Consider the following 27,517-nt stretch of genomic DNA (forward strand, 5'->3'; position numbering starts at 1 on the left):
TTCTTAGTCTCGTTCACTGTAGAAAAATACACGTGAGGTTTCCTTTATACCCCCCTCCCCCAACGTGATCTATCGTGATTTTTTCGTGACCCCCCTCCCCCCATCGGACCTCGCGTGATTTGTGCACAAGTCCATATCAATCAAGTCTGTTCTCTCCGCAACCCTTTTCCTGCTCCACATTAACGACATGCTGCAACCCAGCATTGTAGGTTATGCAGATGACAGTACGGTTGTTGAGAGATATTTGGCTAGTGCAGGGGACAGCAGGGAGGATATACGTTCACAGAGAGAGGCCATGGTTGAGCGAATGAACTTGACCCTTAGTCTCGTTTCCCAGTGGGGTGATGACAATCTGGTCACGTTCAATGCCTCCAAAACGCAGACGTGTCTATTTTCCGCAAAACGGAGTCCATTCGACCTGACTCCTTCTTTCCGGGGTGCATCTGTACCTATTGCCGACAGCCTGGAACTCCTCGGCATGGAGCTGAGTTCAGTCCTCAGCTTCGGCAGCTTCATTGAGTCTAAAGCACAAACTGCGGCCAGAAAGCTGGGCGTCCTAAATAAGGTGAAGCGATACTTCACACCTGGACAGCTTCTAACACTTTACAAAGCTCAAGTCCGGTCGTGTATGGAGTATTGCAGCCACCTGTGGGATGGCTCAGCTAAATACCAACTCGCCGCTTTGGACTCAGTGGAGCGCAGAGCCAGGAGGATGATTGGCGACAAGAAGCTAACGGCTAAGCTTCAGTCTTTGGCCCATCGGCGGAAAGTCGCCAGCCTGTCGGTATTCTACAGGTTGCACTTCGGGGAGTGTGCCCAAGAGCTACACGAGCTTATTCCACCGTCCCCATTCTACCATCGGACTTTTAGACGCACGGCCGGTTTCCATCCTTACTTGGTAGATATTCCACCAATTCGCACGAAGCGCTTTGCTTCTACTTTCCTTATGCGCACTGCCAAGGAATGGAATTCCTTGCCGGCGTCTATATTTCCGTGTTCTTATAACCCGGCAACCTTCAAATCAAGAGTGAACAGGCACCTTCTGGGCGAGCTCGCTCCATCGTAGGCCACGTCTACGCCTCGGCTAGTCTGTGGCCATGAGTAAGCCCATTCATAATAATAAAAAAAAAACAACTATTTCTTATTGTTATTCTGTCCCGTCAGCCAGGAGACAATAGTGCTTGGTAGATGTCCCATTATGGAAAGGCCATATAACTGCCAAAAAATTCAAGTTTGGTTCAGTTAAATACGGAAACACTAGTATTTTAAGAGTGACGCAGTAGACCATAACCGTGGCAACTAGTGACAAGAAAAAGTTGATTCACCTTATAACGCAGACAGAACTATTGAAAACATTACCATTTTAAGGGTTAAGTGCGACGCTCGTAACATTGCGACAAAACGTGGACCTCCATGTAGAAGCCCGAAGCAAATTAGCGGGCATGTTCGCCAGCCAGATCGGGAAGGATATAATGGAACTCATGACGGATGTGAACAAACTTAGAGAGGAAGTCTCGGTAACAACTCTGTTATAATATTTGTATCAATAACACTTACAATAATTAAAGGATGCATGTCATGTTTAATGTTCGATGTTAGTTGTTGGAGCTCAGCTCATAATAAGGTAATATTATTACCTTATTCAGAAATCATAATTTCCTGCAACTCACTCCTTGGCTTCTTTTCGAATTACGGCATTAAATCATTTTCATTTATATTTCAAACTAAAATGACCAAGCACATACGACACACAACGACGCAAAGCAAATAATACTTACTCGTAAACCACGAAGTGAATGAAGTAAGAACAGGGGTAGCTACAAAGTTGCGTTATAATACGTATAACTACATTTATGCAACAAAGTTGCAAACAGCATGATTTTCGGATTACATACCTATAAATAAATAAAACTTATTTAAATATTTATAGCAACCGTGGTTATATGACATTAATTCTGACATGGATCAAGTAATGGAAGTACTCGACGACCTCACCGAGAAACTAGCTGTCTGCACTGCAAGAGACAAACAAATGCGAGACTGGCAGAAAATCTTCAAGGTAAGGGTTTTTAACAGGAACGCTATAGAGATAATCAATATTATATTCTACCGAAGGGTTATTGATTATTATCAATGATCGTACATTTTCCAGCATTTTTGGTGCAGCAGAGTGGTGTTAACGGAATTGGTATAGATAATTTCAACTGAAATGGTAAAATAACGTTAATATTAACGCGAATTAATCATAAGGGTTGAAATTATTTATACCAATTCCGTTAACACCACTCCGCTGCACCAAAAATGCTGGAAAATGTACGATGTCTGATTATAATAGAGAGCGTGACCCCTAGTTTGACAGTCGAAACAGATGATTTCTGTACTGGGCCATATGCGTGTTGTGGCCACTAAATTGTCAAACGCTATGACAATCAGATTTACTGCATAAGCCGCATGAAGCCGTATAGTGCCATGCCATCTCGAATAGCTGTCAAATTCAGAAAAAAATCATCTTAAGTACGATTCCCACTTAACGGGAGTCGAAGCGTTTTTCACTTTTGTACGGGCGCAAGCTGGTCGGCTGCTCTCGGACTCGAGTGGATCGGGGCGGACTCCATCGCCAGGGCCGTCTTAAACTATGCTGTGGCCCTTGGGCATATAAGAATTTGGGGCCCTTTTGAAAAGCAAAGAAAGCGAATTAAACTATTTTTTTCTACTATGATCTTTCTATTTATTATGGGTAATCAAAGATACTGTTACTGGCTGTCACGGGCCCCGTGTGCTCTTATGGTGAAAACGGTATTGTCCATGGCTTCCGCCATACATTATGTCTATGCCTACACCGCATGTTGAAAATGCGCTCCGTTGCGGTCCGACTACAGCCGATCGGTGGGTATCGTACATTATTACCCCCTTTTTTATAAACGTTTACTAAAGTTGACAAGCCTATAATAATCGTTTGTCGGGACAAACGATTATTATTGGCTTGTTAACTTTAGTAAACGTTTATGATTGAATAATTATGAATAAGAGGGTCAATCTGCACATCCATAATATTCAACTAAGTAACTAACCAGCAATTAAATAGAGTTGACCTTATATTTTTTAGATTCCGCCAGCAAGAATGGAGCAACTCGAGGAGGCTATAAACGATGTCAAGCTCAGACAGTTATTATGGAAATCCTCTAAGGAATTTAACGAATTTTACACACAATTGTACGTTATTTTTTCACCATATTTTCAGTAGATAGCTTTTTGAGATGTCAATGAAATGAGTTCAACAATCTCACAATGATAGGCACCTAAGGCACATGCCCCGGTTTTGCCACTTTAGCAGCCTCTTTGCCCAGTTGAAATTTTAATAAATAAATAGTAAACTATAATATTAAAAGTTTTTTTTTTACTTTTTACGAGTAAAGCGTTGTATGTTGTATGGTAACGAATTGAGCTTGTAATGATATATTTAAATGTATTTTATTTTACGTATTACTCGTTTGATTATAGGTATGAACAGCCGTTTAACACGATCAACATCGACGATGTGCAAAACACAACAATTAACTTTGGCAAAATTTTCAACCAGCTGGATAAAGGCTTACCTCCTAATAAAATTCTGCCCACTTGTAAAGCAAGAATAGATATAGTAAAAGAAAAGGTTAACTCACAAAACATAATTTAAGTATTGTAAAGATAGCTAGTGTTAGGTTTTAATTTACCTCGACATACAAAGTTCACAACTGCGTTGGGAGCTTAATATCCCTACGGGATATATAGGTATTTGTTTACTTCCATTTCCGAGTTCCGGAAAAGAGGAGGGTAGACGACAAATGCCATAACTATAATGTAGAATTGTAGATGCTTAATAGTTATGAAAAAAAAACTAAATATTCATTCAGTACGTACATGACCTCAGGTGCATTTGAATACAGAAACCAATTTGAACACTTACGTTTTAGCTGCCTGTGATGACTTACCTACGCAACCCTGCGCTTAAACCACGCCATTGGGTTAAAATTGAGGATATATTGAAAGTTCGCATTACACCAGATATTGTCATTACGTTAAATAAACTAGAAGAATGGAAAGCATTCCAGCACCCCGATGAACTGATGGAGGTGGCCGGCCAGGCTAGCTCGGAGGCCGGGCTCGAAGCTTTACTTAAGAAGGTACTCTATTAGATATAATACTTATGCTTTTATCATATCGAAGATTAATGGATCTAAAATATTTCAATAGCTATTGGTAAAAATGATAAGCACTAGAACATTACCTTTGTTGTGGAACCGACAATAGTCCTGAATAGATATACAGGGTGATTCCGGGGTCGTGGAGCAAGCGATCAAGGCATGATACACAAGCCCATACTGAACAACTTTTACTATGGGACCAACTCCGAAATCGCGAAAAAAAAATTGGTAGTTTCATACATTTCGGCCGATCACTGTATTATGCCTTGATCGCTGGCTTTACTATGGGACCAAATCCGAAATCGCGAAAAAAAACTGGCCTTCCCATAGAACACGACAACATGTGATCGGCCGAAATGTATGAAACTACCAATTTTTTTTTTTTTTTTTCGCGATTTCGGAGTTGGTCCCATAGTAAAAGTTGTTCAGTATGGGCTTGTGTATCATGCCTTGATCGCTTGCTCCACGACCCCGGAATCACCCTGTATATTATTGGAAATTATGATAAGTACTATATATACTAACGGAGTTTCATTAGTGCTCCGGCGTATTAAGAAACGTACCTATGAATCTATTTATACTTACCTACCTATTATTTCTATTAAACTATCAGTGAAGGTACATTGTTCCTACTGATGTAGCTAAATTCAAATGTGTTTTATCTTATTCTGTGATTTAATTTTAGGTGGAAGACATATGGCAATGCCTGGAGCTACCGGTGTTGCTCCACAAGGATGCACGCGACGTATTCGTCCTCGGCGGTTTAGAGGAAATCCAAGCTGCCGTGGACGAGAGTAACATCCACGTCGGTACTATACTGAGTTCAAGGAATTGTGGTCCTATAAAAAGTAGAGTCGAAGAATGGGCTAAGAATTTGGATATATTTGCGAAAACAATAGTAAGTCCCGATGTATGTTTTATTCTTAATAATGTAAAACAGGGCAATCAAGGAGAACAAACATTTTGGATTTGATTCGTAATCTATTTCGAAAATCGACCACGCCGCTTTAAAAAGACGATGACGCACCGTTTACGCGGCAAAATAGGTATAGGACGTAAACGCAGCGTACCTATGCCCTGCGTGAAGTTTAGTGTGGCCAGTTCTTAACTGTAAAAATAAAGCTTCATTTAACTTTTGTGTTTTTTCCTAACTCGAATTAATATTACAGCTATAGAGTGCCTAGGTTTGAAGTTAAAACATCCGTTTATGTCTAAATTAAAACCAGTATTGTTTACTATTGCATTGAATAATATTATTCATACCAACGTATAATTGGATATGTTAATAGGAAGAATGGTTCGCATGCCAACAAACATGGATTTATTTGGAGGTTATCTTCTCCGCCCCCGATATACAAAGACAACTGCCCAATGAAACTAGACTGTTCACTATTGTCGACAAATCCTGGAAAGATATTATGCGTAAAACTGCTAAGGTAAGCTAAATTATTAATAGATAGGTGATCTACTCTAATAAGCAATACACAACAATGCCATAGTGCTGCGTGTTAGTAACAAGTAAAAAATCGATAGAGATGTTCAAAATTATCAACCTTATAGGGTACATCGCCAATTATTAGCCAGTTTTCAATTACTGGCCACCTATACTAAAATGAATTCTGTGTATAGGTGAATAGAACTCATTTTTGTAAGAGGCGGCCAGTTATTGAACGAGTGGGTTGTGGATAAATTTCAGTTACTGGCCATTTTCCTTATACTGAAAATGAGTTTTATTTATCTGTAAATAGAATTCATTTTTGGAATAGGTGGCCAGTAATTGAAAACTGGCTAATAATTGGATTTTCGTACCTTATATACTAAAATGAACTTTGTTCACCTATAAATAGAAATCAAATTAAGTGGCCAGTAATTGGGGGGTGGCTAGTAATTGGCGATGTACCCTATTATTGTTAACAGGATAAGAACATAATTATTCTGCTTTTGAACATTTCTAAGTTTTTACTGCGATAAAACTATAAGATTTTCTTGTCGAGTTTTTTGACTAGGTATCTACTATTAGTTAAAATTTAAAACATTTTAGACCTGTAATGTTTGCGTAGGTCCCATTGGCTCTGCCAGCTGCCACTCAACCGAACCTCTACGAAGAGTTTGTGCGAAACAATGAAATGCTTGACCAGATCATGAAGTGCTTGGAGGCGTATTTGGAAACCAAACGTGTTGCGTTCCCAAGGTTTTTCTTCTTGTCTAATGACGAGTTGTTGGAAATTCTGGCACAGGTAGCGATCTACAACTATCTTTTTTCACTAGAAGGATTTGTTATATTATGATATTTATGTTTGATCCAAATACATATTTATAATCTCTAATTAATCCAATATAGGTAAAACTAATACTACTTACCTACATTTGGCATAAGATTTTATGTGCTGACAAGGTCATGCCACAATGCCAAAATGTCACTCATTTGAATACTTACCTCTAATTCTAACAAATACCTGGATAGTATGTTTGGTAAATAAATTCGGTCAATAGATTAGATCGATGAATTTGTACTTCATCAGAAAACCTTGTATATAAAACCATTGTATATACATTACTCATACATCTTTCAGACACGTAATCCACATGCAGTGCAGCCACACTTACGCAAATGCTTCGACGCGATGGCTAAGCTCGAATTCTTAGTGAAACTCCCAGAGAGCGAGATGGAAGTAGCAGAAGACGGTACTCTTGTGGAACGGGAGATGTCCTTCCAAACTCGAGACAAGTTGCAAGCGCAACTCGCGAGGACTGCCAAACAAGAAGACCTGACCACGGACATCATTGCGATGCTGTCACCAGAAGGAGAGAGGGTTAACTTGGGCAAGGTAATCAGCATACCCCGGGGTTTGGAGTGCGGAAATTTACACTAGCCAAAACATTAGTTAAAGTCATCGTCCTTTCCCATAAATTACGTCCAAATTTAGGGAAAAGGATCCAATCCACAAAAATGTGTAATATTTTTTACATAGGTACTGTCAAAAAAAAAAATTAATTTGAATTAAAAAAATTGAGGATGGATCCTTTTCGCTAGATTACGTTTAATTTCACTATCAAACTCCAAGAATCATAAATATACAGGGTGGCCAAAAAATAAGTGCATTCCCGATGGAGTTTTTGAGATTCTACTGAGCAACTTTTACTATGGGACCAACCCCGAAATCGCGAAAAAAATATGTTTTGCCCAACCTCTATAACGGCTCGGCAAAGACATCGAGCGACTTGCGACGGCGGGAGCGATAACCATAGGTGGGAGCGTGACACAGCGATCGGACCTTTCGCTCCAACCTATGGTTATCGCTCCCGCTGTCGCAAGTCGCTCGATGTCGTGGCCGTAAAGACTCAAAAGACAAGACTTGTAAATATAGGGCCTAAAGGCTCGAGGAAACGTGGAAGACTGGCTGGGAAAAGTTGAAGAAGCCATGTTCGCCTCCGTGAAGCGATCAATGAAGTTCGCCTTGAAAGACTACCAGCTGCGCCCTCGCACTGAATGGGTGGAGTTACATCCCAATCAGGTAAGTCATACTCGGGGCATGTACTACATTTAAACTAGGCGTGCAAGTTAATTTCTTCGGATGTATAATGATAGTCGTTTCTGTTACTACTTCATAATGAAACGCATTAAAATACGAGTGTAGGTTTATGAATCGATCGAAGTGTGTTTATAACAAGATCACAATGCTTTATCTGCACACATTATTATAAACTGTCTATGGGCACACAGTTTACAATTGACATCGCATTTTAAATAAAAAGAAATCATATTAATCATAAATACATGTATGAAAATTTGCTTTTCATCCTATACCTATTTCACGAACTTTTTAAGATTTACGACTTAAGGGGCCCACTGATTAGCAGTCCGCCGGACTCAGGGGTCAGTTGTTCGGAACTGTCAAAATTTTGTTCTAACTGACAGGCCGATACCGTCCGGCGGCCGGTTAATCAGTGGGCCCCTTTAGAGCTATACCTCGTTTTTTCAGTATTAGAAATAGGAAACATTCGTTACGAGTCTTTTTATTAAAAAACTCTTTTGGAAAATAAGTTATACCAAACACGTAACAATTATACAGGGTGTTTGGTACATCGTTTGCCAAATTAAAACGGCAAATAGGTTGAGTCATTTGCTATCTTCCCAGGCTTAGAAATTTTTAATTTTGCGCACATTATTTTTTAGTTCTATAGCCGGTTTTCATAAATTTCAAATTTTTACTTGAGCAGTAGTAAAAAAAATTTATTTTTCTATACATGAGCAGATGGCAAAAGACCCAACCTATCTGCCGTTTTAATTTGGCAAATGATGTACCAAACACCCTGTAGGTATATCAAGGATATACATTTACATAAAATACATGTCAATATTGTTTACCATATTTCTAATGCTAAAAAATGAGGTAAAGACTTACGACTGTATGTATTACGTATTGTACAGGTGATACTAACAGTATCCCAGATAATGTGGGCTCAAGGTGTCCACGCCCTATTCGATCTGGATATCCCGCTGCGCATAGACACCGCGCTACTCGGGTACGAGAAGAAATGCATCGCGGACTTGAACGATTTGGCGGCTATCACTCGCAAAAATATCTCATCGTTGTTTAGAAAAGTACTCTGTGCACTGATCACTGTTGATGTCCACGCTAGGGACACGATATCGCATATGGTGGAGAAACATGTACAGAAAGCGTTAGTATTATAAATTATAACAAATTGTATTCATACAAAATACATATAAATATTTAATTAATACAATAAGTTTGTACCTACTTAGTGATAACTGGAAGCACGTTAAGAAACTTATGAAAACCTAATAAGAATAATTTTTTTGCACCTTGTTTTCTTCAATTTTAATTTTGTTTGTTAAGGGTACAATCACGTTTTAATCAACCATGTACATTGTATTAGTAACGGTATCGTCTTGGGTCGTCCCATTCGTTTTTCGTCAAGTTCTTAAATTAGTCCTATTCTGCTTTTATCACTCATGCTACATTCGTCACAATCGTCGGTGGCTTTCAATGTAGCATGAGTGACGAAAGCAGAATAGGACTAATTTAAGAACTTAACGAAAAACGAATGGGACGACCCAAGACGATACCTATTAACTTAACCCACGTAACGTTATTTCAGGACCGACTTCGAATGGCTTAAAATGATTCGTTACTATTGGGAAGAGGATATAGACAACTGTGTGGCTCGCATGTCGAGCGCTATGTACATCTACGGGCACGAATATTTGGGCGCTGGGGGTAATTATTATTATTAGCCTCACGTGCCCTGTCCGCGGATTCCCCCTATATGGGGGCATGAATCTTTTAGGTGTCCGTGCTTCCACTATGGGTATATAACTTCAAAGTGGAAGCACGACACTTGGACGTGTGACTTGGTCATATAATTTTGTATGAGTATAACGAACGTGTTAACTGATCTTATCATTATAGGTGTACTGGTGATAACGCCTCTGACAGACCGCTGTTACTTGTGCCTCATGGGTGCACTGCAGTTGGACCTGGGTGGCGCCCCCGCTGGCCCGGCCGGTACCGGAAAGACGGAGACCACGAAGGATTTAGCCAAGGCTCTCGCTATTCAGTGTGTCGTGTTCAATTGTTCTGAAGGCAAGTGTATCGTACCCATAACGGTTTTTTAACACTACTTAAAGGTGCCTACTTATAAAAAAAAGCAATCTGAGGCAATTTTACCATGCCTAAATTAAAGGTGCTATATGAACTACAAGCGTGATATTTGATATACGATACTGTCTACCTACTGATTGATAAAAACAAGTTAAATTGATTACAGGTCTTGATTACAAAATGATGGGCCGTTTCTTCTCCGGATTGGCAACATCCGGCGCGTGGTGTTGCTTCGACGAGTTCAATCGAATCGATATCGAAGTGCTCTCAGTTATTGCTCAACAACTCATCACTATCAGGAATGCGAAGGTGGCAAAACAAAGCCGGTAGGTGTAAAAGCTTCTGGGAGTAAAACAAAAACATCTACCATCCCCAAATATAAAGCTTCACGTTGCGCGCTTCAAACAAGAGCTGGTGCCCTAGCGGTAAGGGCGTGCGACTTTCAATCCGGAGGTCGAGGGTTCAAACCCCGGCTCGTACCAATGAGTTTTTCGGAACTTATGTACGAAATATCATTTGATATTTGCCAGTCGCTTTTCGGTAAAGGAAAACATCGTGAGGAAACCGGACTAATCCCAATAAGGCCTAGTTTCCCCTATGGGTTGGAAGGTCAGATGGCAGTCGCTTTCGTAAAAACTAGTGCCTACGTCAAATCATGGGATTAGTTGTCAAGCGGACCCCAGGCTCCCATGAGCCATGGCAAAATGCCGGGATAACGCCAGGAAGAAGAGTTCGCGGACCCCCTGCGCAAAATTGGTCACATGAAACAATGGCGGTTGCCTAGCGTACGTTAAATAACCACTGTAATTCCACAGTCTCCCGAACAAAAAGGATTTGACATACTTGCGTTCTTGTAAAGGAATTAGTCTTATTTTTACAGGTTTATGTTCGAAGGACGGGAAATCAAACTAGTCCGGACCTGCGCGGCTTTCATCACCATGAACCCGGGCTACGCGGGCAGGACTGAGCTGCCCGACAACCTGAAGGCTCTCTTCCGGCCCATATCGATGATGGTGCCCGATTACGGTAATGTTTCTTTTTCCAGACGCACCTTTGCTACGAAATGCTACGTCGTAGCCCGTTGCAAATGAATTTAATATTTTGCCATTTTTTTGTCATAGGCGCATATCGCAAACGCATAAATCAAGTGATCAGTGTTTTTTTAACCGACTTCCATTTCATAGAAGGAGGAGGTTCTGTATTCGGTTGTGGCTATTATTATTTTTTTTCTATGTACGTTCACCGATTACTCCGACATCCGTAGTCCGATTTGAGTAATTCTTTTTTTGTTTGAAAGGAGCTACCTCCGAGTTGGTCCCATTTTAATTTGGTTCTGTTCTGATGATGGGATCCATGAGGAATTGAGGGAACTCCTCAATTTTTAAAGGCACATGCATGGTGATTTGGGTGTTTTCTTAAGCAACTCGAGCATTTTCTCCCGAAAACCACCACTTTGATGAAGTAGACCTGATGATGATGATTGTTTTGATGATAATGATGATGATTTTTTAAATGTAGTGTTCAGCGATTACTCCGGCATCTGTGATCCGATTTGAGTAATTCTTTTTTTGTTTGGAAGGAGTTGCCTCCAAGGTGTTTCCGTATTATTTTTGGTTCTGGTCTGATGATGGAATCCATGAGGAATTGAGGGAACTCCTCAGTTTTTAAAGGCACGTGTAAAGTGATTTCGGTGTTTTCTAAAGTAACTCGAGCATTTGCTTCCGAACACCGCCAATTTGATGTAATGCAAGTGTAGCCTTACCACGAGTTTGACATTGACATATTCGCTAAGTTAGCGACGCTAACGTCTTCGTAACTTACTTTTTATGCATCTCGCTCGCACTAATATGCCAGTACGAGCGAGATGCAAAGAAAGTAAGTTACACACACGCTAGCGAATAAATCAATGTCAAACTCTTGGTAAGCTGGTAAGGCTACTGATCGGGGGTTAGGGTTAGGAGTCGGGTAATGGTGGTTGAAGGGGTGCTGGTTCAGGGCCGAGGGGTACATGGATCAGGGGTTGATACGCTATGAGATTGAGTGATCGGGGGGGTTGAGGAATTGGGTCAGTGGCGGGGCGGAGGATGGATTTAGTGTAGTGACAGGAATTATAATTTCCCAGACGGACTCGAGAAAATTCCAGATTACATATTTATTAAAGTAGATACACGAATTTAGTGTTAATCATGATGTTGTTTTTCATTCACGCGTCGCGCTATTAACAATGCGTTAAAACTAAAAATGGAAAAATAAAAACTTTTTACAAAAAAAAGAAAACTGAATTCAAAAAGGATGAAATAAAATATTATCCTTTTTAAGTCTATGCGTTACCAACTGATATGTTTGAAGTCGGTGCCAAGCCAAGTAGTAAAGAATACCCGTCAAAAATAATCAGCTTTATGACTATAAATCCCATTAGAACTGTACCATTAGAACTATTATAAATGTGTAAGTAATTCTGTCTGCCTCTTTGTCGCCTTTTCATGGCTAAACAACTGAACCGCTTTAGGTGAAATTTGGCAAGAACGTAAATTCCTTGAATTGTTTTATATTTTGAAATGTAGTCCTCTGAATAAGGGACGGGAAATAACTTCAGTCCCAATCCCACGCTTGCGTGCCGACAAACATGGTACGGACTGTGCCAAGAAGGTTTGATCGTGTGTTCTGAGGTGTGTTCTTAGGTACAGTCGACGTCACAGATATGTATTATACACTTTTGCACCTTACTCCTTTGTAATAAGACGAAAAGTGTAAACATATTTTTAACGTCGACTGTACCTACAGAAAGTACGTTCATTGTAAGGCAATCCAACGTACATCCTTGTCGAATCGCACCAAAATCATGGTATGCTTCAAAAGTTGGCTTGGCACCGACTTCAAACATATCAGTTGGTAACGCATAGACTTAAAAAGGATAATATTTTATTTCATCCTTTTTGAAGTCGGTTTTCTTTTTTTTGTAAAAAGTTTTTATTTTATATTGAGATGAGAATCACCTAGCCCGTAATCTTTACAACACATTTTTAACATCCTCTATAAAATGAACATATAATCTGACGTATCATATGTTTATGTGTGTTCACAGCCCTTATAGCAGAGGTGATATTGTATTCTGAAGGGTTTGAATCATCGAAAAGTTTGTCGAAAAAGATGGTACAAATGTACAAGCTATCCAGTGAACAGCTTTCTAAGCAAGACCACTATGATTTCGGGATGCGGGCAGTCAAGAGTGTCTTGGTAAACTTTAAAATATACGATAATTGATAATTTACTCTTGATAGAATGGGTATACGACGCCTCTGGACAGAGGCTTATCATCTAGGGTTCCTTCTCAGTAGTATTTCATGACTTGTTTCTGTAGGTGATGGCTGGTGCTCTGAAGCGAGCCAGCCCTGACCAGCCCGAGGAAATGACCTTACTATGTGCTCTGAACGACAGCAATCTGCCTAAGTTTCTAGCAGCCGACGCTATTCTATTTGCCGGCATTTTATCGGATCTATTCCCTGGAGTCGAATTGCCAGTTCGAGATTACGGAGTTATGCAGGAGTGTATCAGTAAGTATTCCAAGGTTTGCAGCGGAGCTCGAACGTAACCCGAATTGTCCCAAAGTGGTGAAAATTACATGGATTACTTCCTCACTGACACTGAGTCACTTTAGCAGTACATTTTGCAGACAACCAAGTATCCCTAATAGTAAGTAGCCTTTTAATCAGCTTGACTTTTACCACGCTTTGTGATACTAATGGCCTCTTGCACCATCCCACAAACCCGAGTTTAAGCGGTTAAACCATTAACCAAGTGTCACATTGTACTGGTAATAATGTCAACTCCAGGTTTAACCGGTTAACCCCGGGTTAGTGGAATGGCGCAAGTGATGCTAAATAATTTTCAAATAACTCTGTTCAATTCTTACCTTTCTTGTTATCAGTAAAATGCCTTCTGGCAAAGAAGTTACAAGTGGAAGCGTGTCAGATTCGGAAAGTAATTCAATTGCACGAGACGATGATTGTAAGATGGGGTGTTATGTTAGTCGGTCCGACGGGCGGAGGAAAGACCGTAGTTTTACACGTGAGTAGTACAGTCTTAAAACCACATCTAAACTTAACAAATAGAAAATCAGTTGATTTTGTGACGTGGACCTCCAATAGAAGGAGTATTTCTGCAATGTTCTGCCGCTAGAGTGCAACGTAAGTGCACATCCTAAGCCATAGAGTAATTTATACACACTATGCCTTTTTAAACAGTTTCGTTATCTGTCTCCCTATTTATGGAATATGCAAGAGTGATAGAGCGGCAAAAATCGAAGTTTCGATTTTCATTTTGCGGTAGGCCCTGTGCTGGTTCTAGTGACGGCCTCTACGCAGAGTTACATTTAGGTAGTTTATTACTAAAAAAAATTTAAACTATGCAATATAGGTCTGTATTGTCAATGTGTTTTAGATACTGGCCGATACATACGAAGGCTTGCATGAAGACGGTGTGAAAGGCCCACAAAACCAGCCTGTGCACAAATACATTATGAACCCTAAGAGCTTGACTATCGGCGAGTTGTACGGTGAAGTTAATCTACAAACCCTCGAGTGGCACGATGGGATACTTCCGCTTAGCTTGAGAACTGCTGTGCAAGTATGTCATCTGCTTACGTATTTTTTGTTTTAAATACTACTTAATATTTTTTTTGTCTCTTCCAGTGTATTTTATATATTGTAAGATTGGTTAGAGACAGTTTATTTTTGTATAACCTGTCTCTATCAAGTCTTACCCGCCAAAAACGGCTGTGGACGTCATCGGAAAGTCTTACCAAGGACGCCAACGACGGCCACAACGACGGCTACTTCGCCAATGCAATAGAGACTTACGCGGGACTCCGTAAAGTTCAATTTTCCTAAAATAATCGTGATCCCCTGGCGTCCGGGGCACGGCATATAAGCCGTCTGGCGTTCAAAGGGAGATCCCTTTACGCATTCAATATTGTATGCATTTTTATTGCTAAGTTTGTGCAAAGTTAGCGTGGTCAGGGTTTAGTTTCTTCCCACTAACCTATTATAATGTAGGTAACTATATTTTTAAATTTGTAAGCTCATCACTCATTTATACACTTACTTAGTGCGTGGAAATGGATCATCAATGGTTGATCTGCGACGGGCCAGTCGACGCCGTCTGGATTGAAAATATGAACACCGTACTAGACGATAACAAAATGCTGTGCTTGTCCAACTCCGAGAGAATCAAACTAACGCCATACGTACATATGGTATTCGAGGTATGTTTTTCTAAAGATTCAATCATAATTTCTGTACAAAAAAAATCGGGGAATAACCAGTTTTTTTTGCATGGATTTCAAGGTGGCGGATCTGGCTCAAGCTTCGCCAGCCACTGTGTCGCGCTGTGGCATGGTTTACATAGACCCACGCGAGATGGGGTACCTGCCATACGTGCGCTCGTGGCTTGAACAAGGCGTAGAAAATAATCTCTTCAACCAAGAAAACTCCGACTTTCTATACGAATTGTTCAAAATGCTGGATGTAGGATTTCTCCACGTTAACACTAAATGTTCTGTTGGAATAAGACAGGTGTGACAGATTGTAAATCGTGATTTGAGTAACGTGGAATTTTATACTTAAGCCATTTCTGTCAGTAGAACAGAGCGGCATATTTAAAAAATGTACACACGAAGGATTATCGTCCATCGTCCCTTAGAAAATTTGAATCTTGCGCCTTTTTCCACTGACAAACTTGCTTGACCGGTTATATTTTAATTTTAAAAATTATTGATTGAAATAAAAAAGACAACTATTTTCTATCAGGTTGATATAAGCAAGGCGTCAGCACTTTGCTACCTCTTGGGAGCTTTACTGAGTGAGCCCGGAGAGCGATTTCCAGACAAGTTCGCTATCAAAACCTACATAGCCCACTGTTTCATTTTCTGCTACATTTGGTGCATTGGAGGGAACATCTTGGAAGGAAATCGCAGAGAATTCGAGGAGGTGGTCAAACGGCAGTTCGAAGAGTTCGAGGAGGCCGAATAGTACGGGTCCAAGTATAACATCCAGGGGCGACCTATTAGTGTGATTAGCATACGTCGGACTCCAGCGGGCATTTTCGTGGCATGTCAGAATGATAGGTAAGGTTCGCAAATCAATCAATTCACTTTCGAGTATTTGTACTTAGTATTTGGTACCTAGTATTTATAATGTGAAATTCCAAATATCATAGCAACTAACTGCGTTATTTATAAACGTACTTGGACTACACATAAGTCAAAATGGCGAAAAAGTTCGTTTGGCTTTATCCGTCACTCAGACAATTGCAGCTGTGAGAAAGGAACAAAACAAATGAGTTAACTGGGCATGTCAAGTTCTATGAACACGGCAATGTTACAAATACTAGGTACATTATGATACTCGTAAGTTAAGATTTTTTTGTAAACCTTACCTTGCCCTCAAACTGCCCCCTATAGTCCGACGTATGGTGATTAGTGATAACGATTAATACATTCACTGTCAGGAACCACCTAGCTAGTGGGCACTCGTAACTTTTGCTGAAATGCCAGACAACCCACCAGGTAGATTGTTGCTGAAGGTAGCCACAGATAACAATAGACTAACACGCGTATTCGGGAAACGAGATAATCACAAGATCTAGAGACGATATAGAGATCAACTAGATTTACATTAGATATCGACTAGATGTGACTTGGATATCTAAGTCATAACTTGTTGAGGTCTAGTAGAGATCTAATTCATTTCCCGAATCGAGCCGTAAGCCAAAGACCAGACAAGGTAGTGGCGTCGCAAGCAAACCAGTTATTTGGAAAGAGAAATTATTCTATTTTGTCAAATATTTTGTTGCAGTTTTCCGCAAGGCTTTAACTTTTTTGACATGTACATGGACACAAAGCAACGTCGACTGAAAGTGTGGGCCGATATCATACCAATGTTTGTGTATGATTGCGACAGACCATTTTTCGAAACGTTGGTGCCTACCATCGATACTGTGAGATATGGTTATTTGAGCCAGAAGCTTCTTGCAGTTGGTAAACCTGTCATGTTCACTGGAGGAACAGGTAAGAAACTGATAATACCAGGGCTATAACCGCGAAAATCGAAGTTCGCAAATTGCGGGCATTTTTCTCTGTCACTCTAATTACGCCTTCATTAGAGTAAAAGAGAAAGATCCCCGCAATTTGCGAATTTTGTTTTCGCGGTAGCCCCTCAGTTGTAATACGATTGATACCTTACTCTTTACTGAGTAGTTATTACGTTCACACTAAAAGGAATACGCTACATGGAATTATCTCAAAATTGAGATGGTCTGTGTGTCAAACATAGTTTAAATCTAAGAACACGTACCAACTTTCGTTATGCTATGAGTGCTGCTATGACCTTAGAATGCCATGATACCATACTCGTACTAGCACAGAAGAAATAATTAAATAGTACTACCGTGCAGAAGGACACTTCCTACAAACCCAAAGTTTGAGAGCGGTTCGGGGTCGAATAATGCTATCCCTTTCTAATATATGGCACTATCCCTTTCGGCTATTTGGGGTTGTCAAAATTCAAGTGATTATCTTATCTGTGGTCGTGCACGCAAAAGGAAATCAATTGGTGCCAACTCTATAATAATTACTCAGAGCAATGCTGATCCGAACGGAGCCGAGTTCGACCAAAGTCAGGAGTGTCTCCCCACTGGTACGTAGAAGGTAGTACTGGGTACTCAACTTAAGGATAAGGCCTCTGACCAAATACTAAAAATTATTTGTGGTTTTCTGCTCTCAAAAATTCCCATATTAATGAATGAATACCTAATTAATAAACAGGCGTGGGCAAAACTGTAATTGCCGCGGAGACCCTCAATAAGATGGCAACTTCTGGGGTCTTCATACCCGTAATGATGAGTTTCTCTGCACAAACCAGCAGTACGCGGACACAGGTAATTTTTTGTAAAGCTGCTAAAACATGCTTTATTTGCCACACATATTAATAAAATTATTTTTATAACATGAATAAATTATTAATTTATTTTATTTTATTCATAAACCATACTAACAAGTATATTAAGCCCCATATAATAAATAGTGTAACTATTCTATTAATCTTTTTAAGTCTTTCAATATGTATCGTGAGTACTTTGACCAAATAGTCTTACAGATGTAGTGCATAATCATTCTCCTTCGTATTTTCACGGACACGTACGAAAGTGTCTTGCTATTTCAGTCAGTCTCGGTACAAAAAGTACTAAGGTTAATTGAACTAGCATGACAAATACGAACGTTTCCGAGAAAAAATGAAGGAAAATGATTATGTATACACGGTGTAACATGAGGAAACCGAATAATTTTAACCACGCATTTCTGAGGTCAAAAGAAGTAAAAAATGTAATATGAGTTAAGGTCAATTCCGCCAAAAAAAAATTTTTTTTGTTTTGTTTTTTCCACGTTTTTCAATGTATTTGTACTTAATAAATAAATGTTATTGGTAAACTTGTCACTTAAAATTCATTTTTACATTTTTTTTTTCGTAAAACCCACTTTTTGCAAAGTGTTACTTGTCACTTTTTGACATCTATCGATAAGGATATTTAGACTACGTCCCATAGCAGCAACATCACCATCAAAAAGGCCTTTTACACAATGTAACAATAAAAACTTGTTTATTTTTTAATTAATAATATCTCTGAAACTAGGCGAATTTCAAAAAAGTTTATAGGACATTTTGGTCTCTAAATATGATCAGGAATACGCTGTTAAAATTATTCGGTTTACTCATGTTACATCGTGTATGTAGGAAGTGATTGAGCTGCGATTGGACAAGCGGCCTCGTAAAGCAATTGGAGCACCGCTGGGCAAGAAAGTTATAATATTCATCGATGACGTCAACATGCCTAAGTTAGACGTGTACGGCGCGCAACCTACCATCGAACTATTAAGGTTGGTACACAGACAAAACATCCTCTAGACTGAGCATAGTCGCCCTACCCCCGCTGCCACGCATACGGTAATTTTACTCCATGTTCGAGTCGAAAGTGTCTTTGTGTGACGTCCGTGAACTCGTTCGTCGTTTGAACGGACCAATCACGGCACGGGATTTCGCTCACCTCGTCTCGTGCACCCCCGCATTTTTGGCAGCATCGGTTGCATGAAATAATTGCTCTAAACTCCGTCTAGAGGATTCCTAGTCTATGGGTTGGTATTACCTACCTGTAAATAAACAGAGTGTTTGGTACATCGTTTGCCAGATTAAAACGGCAGATAGGTTGAGTCATTTGCTATCTTCTCATGCCTAAAAAACAAAATTGGCCATGGTTTTTTTTACTACTACGCAAGTAAAAATTTGAAATTTACGAAAAACTGGCATAGAAGTGAAAAAAAATGTGCGCTAAATTTAAAATTTCTAGGCCTGAGAAGATAGCAAATGACTGAACCTATCTGCCGTTTTAATTTGGCAAACGATGTACCAAACACCCTGTATAACCACAGATCGAAGGAAAAAACCTTTATAAATATAAATAACAAATAACGTTCCTGAGATAAAATATCTAGGTACCCTACTATTATGAATTGGCAGGCAATTTCTTGACTTCGGTGGTGTATACGACCGCGACAAGCTGTACTGGAAGGATATCCTGGACGTGGTGCTGGCGTGCGCGTGCGCGCCGCCCGGCGGCGGCCGCAACCCGCTCACGGCTCGCTTCACGCGCCACTTCGCCATGTTCTACATATCGGCGCCTAACTCTGAAGCCATGAAGACTATATTTAAGGTAAGCCACTGACCTTTATCGTCGCTGTGTATCGCCAACACATTCGAGGTCATGCACACAACAACATGACATTTAAAGATAACGATATTTTAAACTAACGTTTTTTTTTAGTTTCGTACATCGTTCTACAGAAAAATTAACCAAAAGCTTATCTAAAATTTCGCATAAATATCGACACTTACAATTACATTCACTAATTTGTTAATCATAACCTTAGTAGATGTGTATATGTAATATTTTACCTCAACTCTCCTGCCGACACCAGGTGGTCACATCGAGACCTGGACACCTGAATTTAGAATTTAATAATATTATTCTAACATGTTGTTACATAAATACCTTCTCGTCTTTCAAAGTATCTGCTTAAAATCTCGCAGGTACCTATATATAGGAGTGATATGCTTCTTTGGTGGGTCTTCGATTTTTTAAAGGGCGCAAAAGTGAATTTATCTCTATGCTACGCCGTAGCTCGTAGCGGTCGCTTGTGCTACGCTACGCTGTACGCTCGGGTAGAAAGAAAAAAGTCTTGCACAATAAATGCTGGCTGGTCATGCGCTAATACGTGTACAGTCAACTGTAAAAATATGGGTGCGCAAATCATCTCAAAAATATGTCCCATAGCTCTTATGTCAGCGAATTAAGAAATATGGGACATATTTTTGAAAAGTTGGCTACACCCATAATTTTACAATTGACTGTACATCCTGTCGACAACTTCCGTTGGCTGGTGGTGCTGTAGACTGAAGAATTTCCGGTTTGCGGTATCCACTTGAGGTTTAGACCTCCTATGGCGTTCGATAACTATTCATTGGATAGGGTGCGTTATTTACATAAAACTAGGTTGTAAGTAATTACGTAATTTGGAGAGTACCAAACTCTTTCGTATGTAACCGAAAAATATCTAAGAATTCATTTTTTTAGGCTATTCTATGTGGGCACATGGAGGACTTCGTATCGGAAGTCTCCTGTTTAGGTGAACCTATAGTAAACGCGTCAGTGGAAGTATATCTGAAGATTTGTGCGGAGCTGTTGCCCACGCCAGCAAAATCGCATTACGTATTCAATCTTCGTGATTTGTCCAAGACCATGCAGGGATGTTTGCAAGCGGACGCTGGTTATATGCGAATGCCACAGGGAATGCTAAGGTATCCATTTTTTGCTTATCAGTTTAATTGTCAAGAACCGTAAATAGTATGGTAAATAAATACAAGAGTAACATCAGTATGAAAAAATAATGTTTAAGTCCGAGTTATGAGTTTTCCTCCCGCATTTAAGTCCGACTCACTATGCGTGATTGCCTTCTTTCTTTGTTTTTTTCATCATTTACTTAAAGCCCAAATGTTTGCCTAAATTTTTTTTAAATATATTCCTGTTTCGGACGGACAGACGGGTTCGTTTTTTTTTTACATTTGGGGTACGGAAGCCTCAAAAACAATTATCCCTTTTTGGCGTTTAAGAAACGTTATATTAAGAAAAAGAGTATGATTCTCCCTGGCTATATATATCTACTGTTAATGATATTCCACTAACAAGTGACTTTTGCCGAACTATGGTCTATCTATAGAGACGAAGAGAGAAATAATGCTTCAATTTATTCACAATATTTTAAGCCACTTGCTTTTTTCCAGATTATTTTACCACGAATGTCTCCGTGTGTTTCATGACCGCCTTATCAACATCCAAGACAAGAGTTATTTCTTCCACCTGATGAGCAAAGTCTGCCAAAAGAACTTCCAACAGTCCATATTAGAAATACCAGACGATGACATCATTGAACACCCACCTATGCTCCTGTTTGGCGACTTCCTCAACTCTGCGGTGCCTAAAGAAAATAGGAAGTACCAGGAGATACCAGATATGCAAAAGCTTATGATAGTTTTGAATGTACGTGATACTCGAATCAGTTTGGAAAGCTTTAGTGGAGCCGTTTATTAGCTCCTTACCTTAACCACAAATTATATAATAGTTCCTACGAATGCCCTTACACCGATTTATTTTCTCAACTATTTTATGGCGCCAAACACGGGTGCATTTCATAAATTACCCATTATTTGTCCATTTATTGGTAGCATACTTACCTAAGTACCTATCTTAGAGGCCAGCTAATGCTCAATATTAGCACTCGCAGCAAAAACTAACTTTCATGCCTTGTTGCCCAAATAACTATTCCAACCTCGTGAAAACATTTGTTTCTAGGAATACTTAGAAGAATATAACTCAACTGCGCGTACCGAGATGCGCTTGGTTTTGTTCACGGACGCCGTGGAGCATATAGTCAGAATAGCGCGTGTGCTGCGAGCGGAGAGAGGGCACTGCCTCATGGTGGGGCCGGGCGGTTCGGGCCGTCGCAGCGTCGCCACCCTTGCCGGCCACGTCAACGAGTGCAAGTAAGTTACGAGAGAGAGATGATAAATATTGAAAAATTGGGGACAATCTTTCACAGATCGACCTAGCCCCAAACTAACAAAACCTATGGGTACTGGGCGACGATATACAATACATACGTATTTATGATAAATACATACTTATATTCGAACCCGGGACCGTCGGCTTCATAGGCAGGGCCACCCGCAGTACCCTCTAGCTAGGCCAGTCACGCCGGTCGTCCTTTTGAAAGAAAGTTTGTTTGCTGTGCTCAGCTAAGATGTTTGATATTAAGTTTATGAATTGCGAACAGATGCATGGGCATGGAGCTGAAGCGTAACTACGACACTCCGGAGTTCCACGACGACCTCAGGCTCATGTACATGCGCGCGGGCGTCGCCAACGAGGACACGGTGTTTCTCTTCACTGACACGCAAATCACCAAAGAGGGCTTCTTCGAGGACATTAATAACATGCTCAACTCCGGTAAGTTGTGTGAAGGCATCGATTTTTAATCTATGTGTCTGTATAGACAATATGTTTTAAAATTGAATAGAACCTTGAATTTCAACTCTTAACCAGGTGAGGTGCCCAACCTATTCGAAGGCGATTCATACGAGCAAGTTCAAACGGGTTGCCGGCCCGACGTGGCGAAAGCCGGACTGAACCCCTCAGACCGCGACGGAGTCTACACCTTCTTCATCAACCGAGTGCGCAGCAAACTGCACCTGGTCATCTGTATGAGCCCCGTCGGCGAGGCGTTCAGGTTAGAAATATTGTAAATGGAAGGTTATGGTCGCGTGCCAACGACAGTTGGTTGCTTTGGAAAGGTGCATGAACAGAGAGCCCTTTACCGATCCCACTTAACCGATACAGAACACTATTAAACATACACATTAACTTTTGGCTTGCAGCTTTTAAAAAATGGTTATGATTATAAATACCTAATTGAATAAACGATCCTTGCCTTGCTAATAAAGGTCACATGATTCTTTTGTAACCATACGAAAGTACCTATTCAACATAAATTGCTGATAAAATAACAGAAAAGAAGACAATTTCGTACCTATTCGCATTGCATACTGTAGTTACATAGTACGTACTTACATATAGGTATTTATAAATGTGGTATCTATATAGTTAGGTACTAAAATACTCCGTAATATTCGAAAAGAGGGTTCCGTTTAGAAACATTACAAAACGAAACATATAAAACATATTTTCAAATGGAAAATATTTTTGGACAGACGACGTTGCCGCATGTTCCCGTCACTGGTGAACTGCTGCACGATCGACTGGTTCACCAAGTGGCCGCCCGAAGCGCTGCTGTCTGTCGCGCAACTGTGCCTGGCGCCCGTTGGCAACAAGGAGACCATCGCGAAACTGTCTAAACTTTGTGTCATCATGCATCAGGTTTGTTTCACTTCACATAAGTATTTGTATCATATGATAAAATTGGTCCGTGTTAGGTTGTACCGTTACCGTCTACCGTTGTCCCGTACAAACGTGAGTTTTCTGAAGATTTACAGGTACTTATAGGAGTTTCTATCTCTGTAACAATTGGTCAAAAATATGTCCAGAAAAATAATTGTCGGCTTTAAACGCCGAAAAAAAGTTCTAAAATACGAAATAAAAGGCGTTTGTACGGGACAGCTCGTGGAATGCTCCTGTATCGACTTATGTTTGTTTGTCTTTTAGGATGTAGACATTATGACTGACAGGTTATACAATGAGATGCGACGTTATTTCTACACGACGCCAAGCAGTTACCTAGCTTTGCTGCACCTGTACCTTGGACTGCTAGACAAAAAACAACAGGAAATACTAAGGGCAAGAGACAGGATATCCTGCGGTTTGCAAGTAAGATTATATTTCCATTCCATGCTTCTCTAATAACTAGTTACGTAAGATACCTAATTATTTTAATGAGCATATTACATAATTAATTGTAAGGACGTTGACAATGCCCCATACTCTGGTCCGTCTAGCCAGTCTAACATATATTTTGACTATAGTTCGTTTTTTTTAGCATTAGAAAGAACTCCACAGAAGTAAGCGTACAGTTTTTATCAGGCTCTTTTATTGTTAATAATTATTGAATTATCTAATGTAGCACGGTCAATACATATAATTTACTTCAAATTATTACCGCTAAAAGTGCCGGATTTGGAACGACAAGCTTACTTCTGCGAAGTTCTTTCTAATGCTAAAAAAAACGAACTATAAGTTTAGTCGGTATCTCACGTATAGCTTGTTCGGTTCCGTTTAGAAACTGTACGAAACGTACGAAGTAGTAGGGGTAATGGAACAGCAGGTCCGCGATATGGAACCGGTGCTGGCCAAGAAGGCGGCGGAGGGCATCGCGCTCGTGAACAAACTGAAGGTGGAGCAGCAGGCCGCCGACGTGGTCAAACAAGCTGTCATGAGGGACGAAGCGGAGGCAAAGGTATTCTCACCATACAACATTGTACAGAATCCAAGGATTTCAGAATCAGAATCAGAATCAGAATGCTTTATTTGTGAAACATAGGTATACATGGGTCTTATGGGTCATGGGTTTTCATAAGTACAACTTACAAAAAAATTGGCAAGATCAATTGTTCCAAGTATCTGCTAACAAATTGATCATAAAGGATCATAAAGGAGGAGGAGATTCATTAGGGCTCATTTAGACGGCGCGGGAATACGCATGCGATTTGAGTTACATTGCGGACCATTGAGGTTACGTCAACTCAGCCAACCGATGAAATAACGCAATGTAATGAAACTCGCATGCGATGCGACGTAAACGAACGGGTTGTGTAATCCAAGCGAGCCGACGTGAGGGAAAAACGACAGATAAAAAGAATAGTACATTACGACAAATAGAAGTGCGAAAAGTAGGAAATTCGCAACGAGGGGCGATAAATTAATACACGACCTAAGGGAGTATATGCACGTAAATAGCTAATTACCGCACTAGTGCGGTAAAGTAGCACCGTCTGTACTGTAAAGAAATATTACTGTACCTATAGTAAAAAACTGGTTACAGGTTCAGGCAGTTAAAAACTACGGGCAAGTTTCTTATTTCAGATCAAAGCCGAAGAGGTAAAAGCCATAGCGGACGAGGCAAAGGCTGATCTAGCACTAGCCATGCCGGCAATGGAAGCAGCGCAGACCGCCCTAAAGGCCCTCAACAAGGCGGACATTAACGAATTGAAAGCTTTCCAGAAACCGCCTGCCCTTGTGCGGTTCGTGATGGAGCCGATATGCATTTTGTTTAACGCCAAGTGGGTGTAAACCTTAAATTTTTATTGACCTCACTTTTCAATTAGCTGAAAACAACAGTATTGGTATCTATACAATTCATGGAATCTGTTTTAATACCGAATGTTAATGATACTGACGCATTAAGCGTATTTCACTATCAAGGACAGAAATAAAATCGATTTCTTCTTCTAAATCCCTATTTTTACCTATAATAAATGCGATAGTAACTCTGTCTATTACCTACCTCATCACGCTTATACCACTAAACCGATTTATGGAGAATTGGAGATAGCTCGAGGCCCTAATAGGAAGGACTTTAACATCATCATTCTACGCAGACAAAGTCGCGGCCAGAAGCTAGTTTTCCGTAAATATCCACAACCTTACATTCGTATCGTATCTGCCTATGGCACAGCCACAGCACTCAACCGTTATTTTTATTGCTAAGGATCGCTTACCTTCATGTCTCCCATTTAACGCGAGAAGACCATGGACGCGATCGACCCGGGTAGTTGCATGTTACTTTGTATTTTAGAGTAGCCAATCTAATAATATATATATATATATATGCAGGCCAGACTGGGATAGCACAAAGAAGTTATTAGCGGACGTAAACTTCATTGGGAAACTGGAGGACTACGACAAAGACCACATACCAGACGCTACGCTCAAAAAGATTAAGGCATACCTCACCCACAAGGATTTTAATCCCGATACTGTGGTGAAGGTTTCGAAAGTAAGTTTATTCCAATATTATAACTTTAATCGTCCTCGATGTGCAAGTTGAAAGTTTCCAAAAACTTGGAAAAGTTCTCGGATATTTTGGAATATTACACAAGATACATAAATAGTAGTGTGTAAAATCAGGTTTAATTTACATTCCGTGCAAGTCATCTCAGATATGGGCAAATATGGTATCAACGCATTCAGTATGGTGTTCTGACTATTGAAATTCCTATATGAGATAACAGGCGCGAAAATGGGGAGGGTAATTAACTGTGATGTTATAACGTCGGCGGTACAAATAAAACTTTTTTTTTAACATCACAAATTGGGTACCAAATTACAGTTTTGTGAGTAAATTACAAATATATAACTTACGTTACATTACCTATAGTAGATGCATTTCCTTAGAGCCTGTTTCGTTTTCTAGGTGTGTCGTTCTATGGTTTTGTGGGTGCAAGCTATTGATATGTATGCTAAAGTCTTCAGAGTTGTCGAGCCAAAAATAATCAAGTAAGTATTTTGATATCACCATCTGTATTTTTTAGTTAATATATAATAATGAATCGAGTTACATTAGGTAGGTAATCATTACTTAGCATGTATTTATGACTTATTTGATTTATTCAGACATAAGGAGGCAGCCGCAACACTAAAAGGTGTAATGGCAGTTTTAAGAGCTAAGCAGAAAGAAGTGGAGGCCATCGAAGCGCAACTCGCTAAAATGTTGGACGAACTGAGGGTAATTAAGTACTAGTAGAAATCTAAACGTATTGTGCACGGATTTCTTGTAGGTTGTTACTAACTAAGGTTACTAATAAAAAGGTAAGAGATAAAAAGGCTCCCTTCGGTTCGGTCCATTTCAGAACCAAATTTTTAGAAGAGTTTAGAAAACTGAATTATTTTCTTCTCATGTCATAATGAGATGAGATCTAATAATCTGGAATCTAAGTGAATAACAACACATGTAACTCTTTTTATAATATGGGTGGGACTCATAATATGGGTGCACGTTTACTATGTATGGACTTTAATATTGCTTTAAGTACTTACCCCCTTATTCATAAACGTTTACTAAAGTTGACTAGCCGATAATAATCGTTTGTCCCTTTCCGACGTATAGGTAAGATGGCAAGGGACAAACGATTATTATCGGCTTGTCAACTTCAGTTAACGTTTATGAATAAGGGGGTTAGTCTATATAGTAATATTGTACCCGTAAATATGGCAGTTGAAGTGGATGGCGCTGTAAGAAGTGCCCACATATTTATGCGGTAACTTAAGTTGTCAAACCCTTGTCTTGTTAATCCGGTTACAAAAAATATCGTATCGCGCCATACAGAGCTAGGTTGTTCAACAGTCACATTTTATTTACGGTAATAATATTTTTTACTACTTTACTCGTATATTATACTTTGTCGACAGGTGGGAGTCGCCATACATTAGTATAATCATATATAGATTTAGTGCTCAGTAAAAGGGGTTTAGCACTCAAACCACTGCTTCCAGTAACATTTCTTTTATTACATCGATATACAGGATTAATTATAAGATTACAAAAGATCCAATCGGACATAACCTCGGTGCATAGACCTGTCGCCAGAT

The 27,517-nt window shown here is 39.9% G+C and overlaps 1 protein-coding gene across 1 annotated transcript in view; it reads left to right on the plus strand.

Annotated features, from left to right (window-relative positions):
- Nucleotides 1-27,517, plus strand: part of LOC134678929 (dynein axonemal heavy chain 6) — a 63,193-nt gene that overhangs the window by 11,442 nt on the left and 24,234 nt on the right. Inside the window, exons 11-48 of the mRNA XM_063537685.1 lie at nt 1,369-1,517; nt 1,931-2,059; nt 3,107-3,213; nt 3,502-3,652; nt 3,954-4,163; nt 4,870-5,082; nt 5,474-5,620; nt 6,245-6,421; nt 6,758-7,012; nt 7,553-7,699; nt 8,617-8,870; nt 9,312-9,430; nt 9,623-9,796; nt 9,981-10,140; nt 10,695-10,840; nt 12,900-13,051; nt 13,176-13,368; nt 13,743-13,882; nt 14,255-14,440; nt 14,922-15,077; nt 15,160-15,387; nt 15,622-15,842; nt 16,669-16,880; nt 17,637-17,749; nt 18,604-18,746; nt 19,384-19,576; nt 20,498-20,721; nt 21,205-21,460; nt 21,773-21,963; nt 22,254-22,426; nt 22,523-22,706; nt 23,188-23,353; nt 23,639-23,800; nt 24,210-24,386; nt 25,013-25,209; nt 25,763-25,925; nt 26,343-26,425; nt 26,543-26,654. Coding sequence (XP_063393755.1) covers nt 1,369-1,517; nt 1,931-2,059; nt 3,107-3,213; nt 3,502-3,652; nt 3,954-4,163; nt 4,870-5,082; nt 5,474-5,620; nt 6,245-6,421; nt 6,758-7,012; nt 7,553-7,699; nt 8,617-8,870; nt 9,312-9,430; nt 9,623-9,796; nt 9,981-10,140; nt 10,695-10,840; nt 12,900-13,051; nt 13,176-13,368; nt 13,743-13,882; nt 14,255-14,440; nt 14,922-15,077; nt 15,160-15,387; nt 15,622-15,842; nt 16,669-16,880; nt 17,637-17,749; nt 18,604-18,746; nt 19,384-19,576; nt 20,498-20,721; nt 21,205-21,460; nt 21,773-21,963; nt 22,254-22,426; nt 22,523-22,706; nt 23,188-23,353; nt 23,639-23,800; nt 24,210-24,386; nt 25,013-25,209; nt 25,763-25,925; nt 26,343-26,425; nt 26,543-26,654 — 6,563 coding nt within the window. The remainder of the gene's footprint in view (nt 1-1,368; nt 1,518-1,930; nt 2,060-3,106; nt 3,214-3,501; nt 3,653-3,953; nt 4,164-4,869; nt 5,083-5,473; nt 5,621-6,244; nt 6,422-6,757; nt 7,013-7,552; nt 7,700-8,616; nt 8,871-9,311; nt 9,431-9,622; nt 9,797-9,980; nt 10,141-10,694; nt 10,841-12,899; nt 13,052-13,175; nt 13,369-13,742; nt 13,883-14,254; nt 14,441-14,921; nt 15,078-15,159; nt 15,388-15,621; nt 15,843-16,668; nt 16,881-17,636; nt 17,750-18,603; nt 18,747-19,383; nt 19,577-20,497; nt 20,722-21,204; nt 21,461-21,772; nt 21,964-22,253; nt 22,427-22,522; nt 22,707-23,187; nt 23,354-23,638; nt 23,801-24,209; nt 24,387-25,012; nt 25,210-25,762; nt 25,926-26,342; nt 26,426-26,542; nt 26,655-27,517) is intronic.

Source organism: Cydia fagiglandana, chromosome Z (genome assembly GCF_963556715.1).
Source record: "Cydia fagiglandana chromosome Z, ilCydFagi1.1, whole genome shotgun sequence".
Lineage (NCBI taxonomy): Eukaryota > Metazoa > Arthropoda > Insecta > Lepidoptera > Tortricidae > Cydia > Cydia fagiglandana.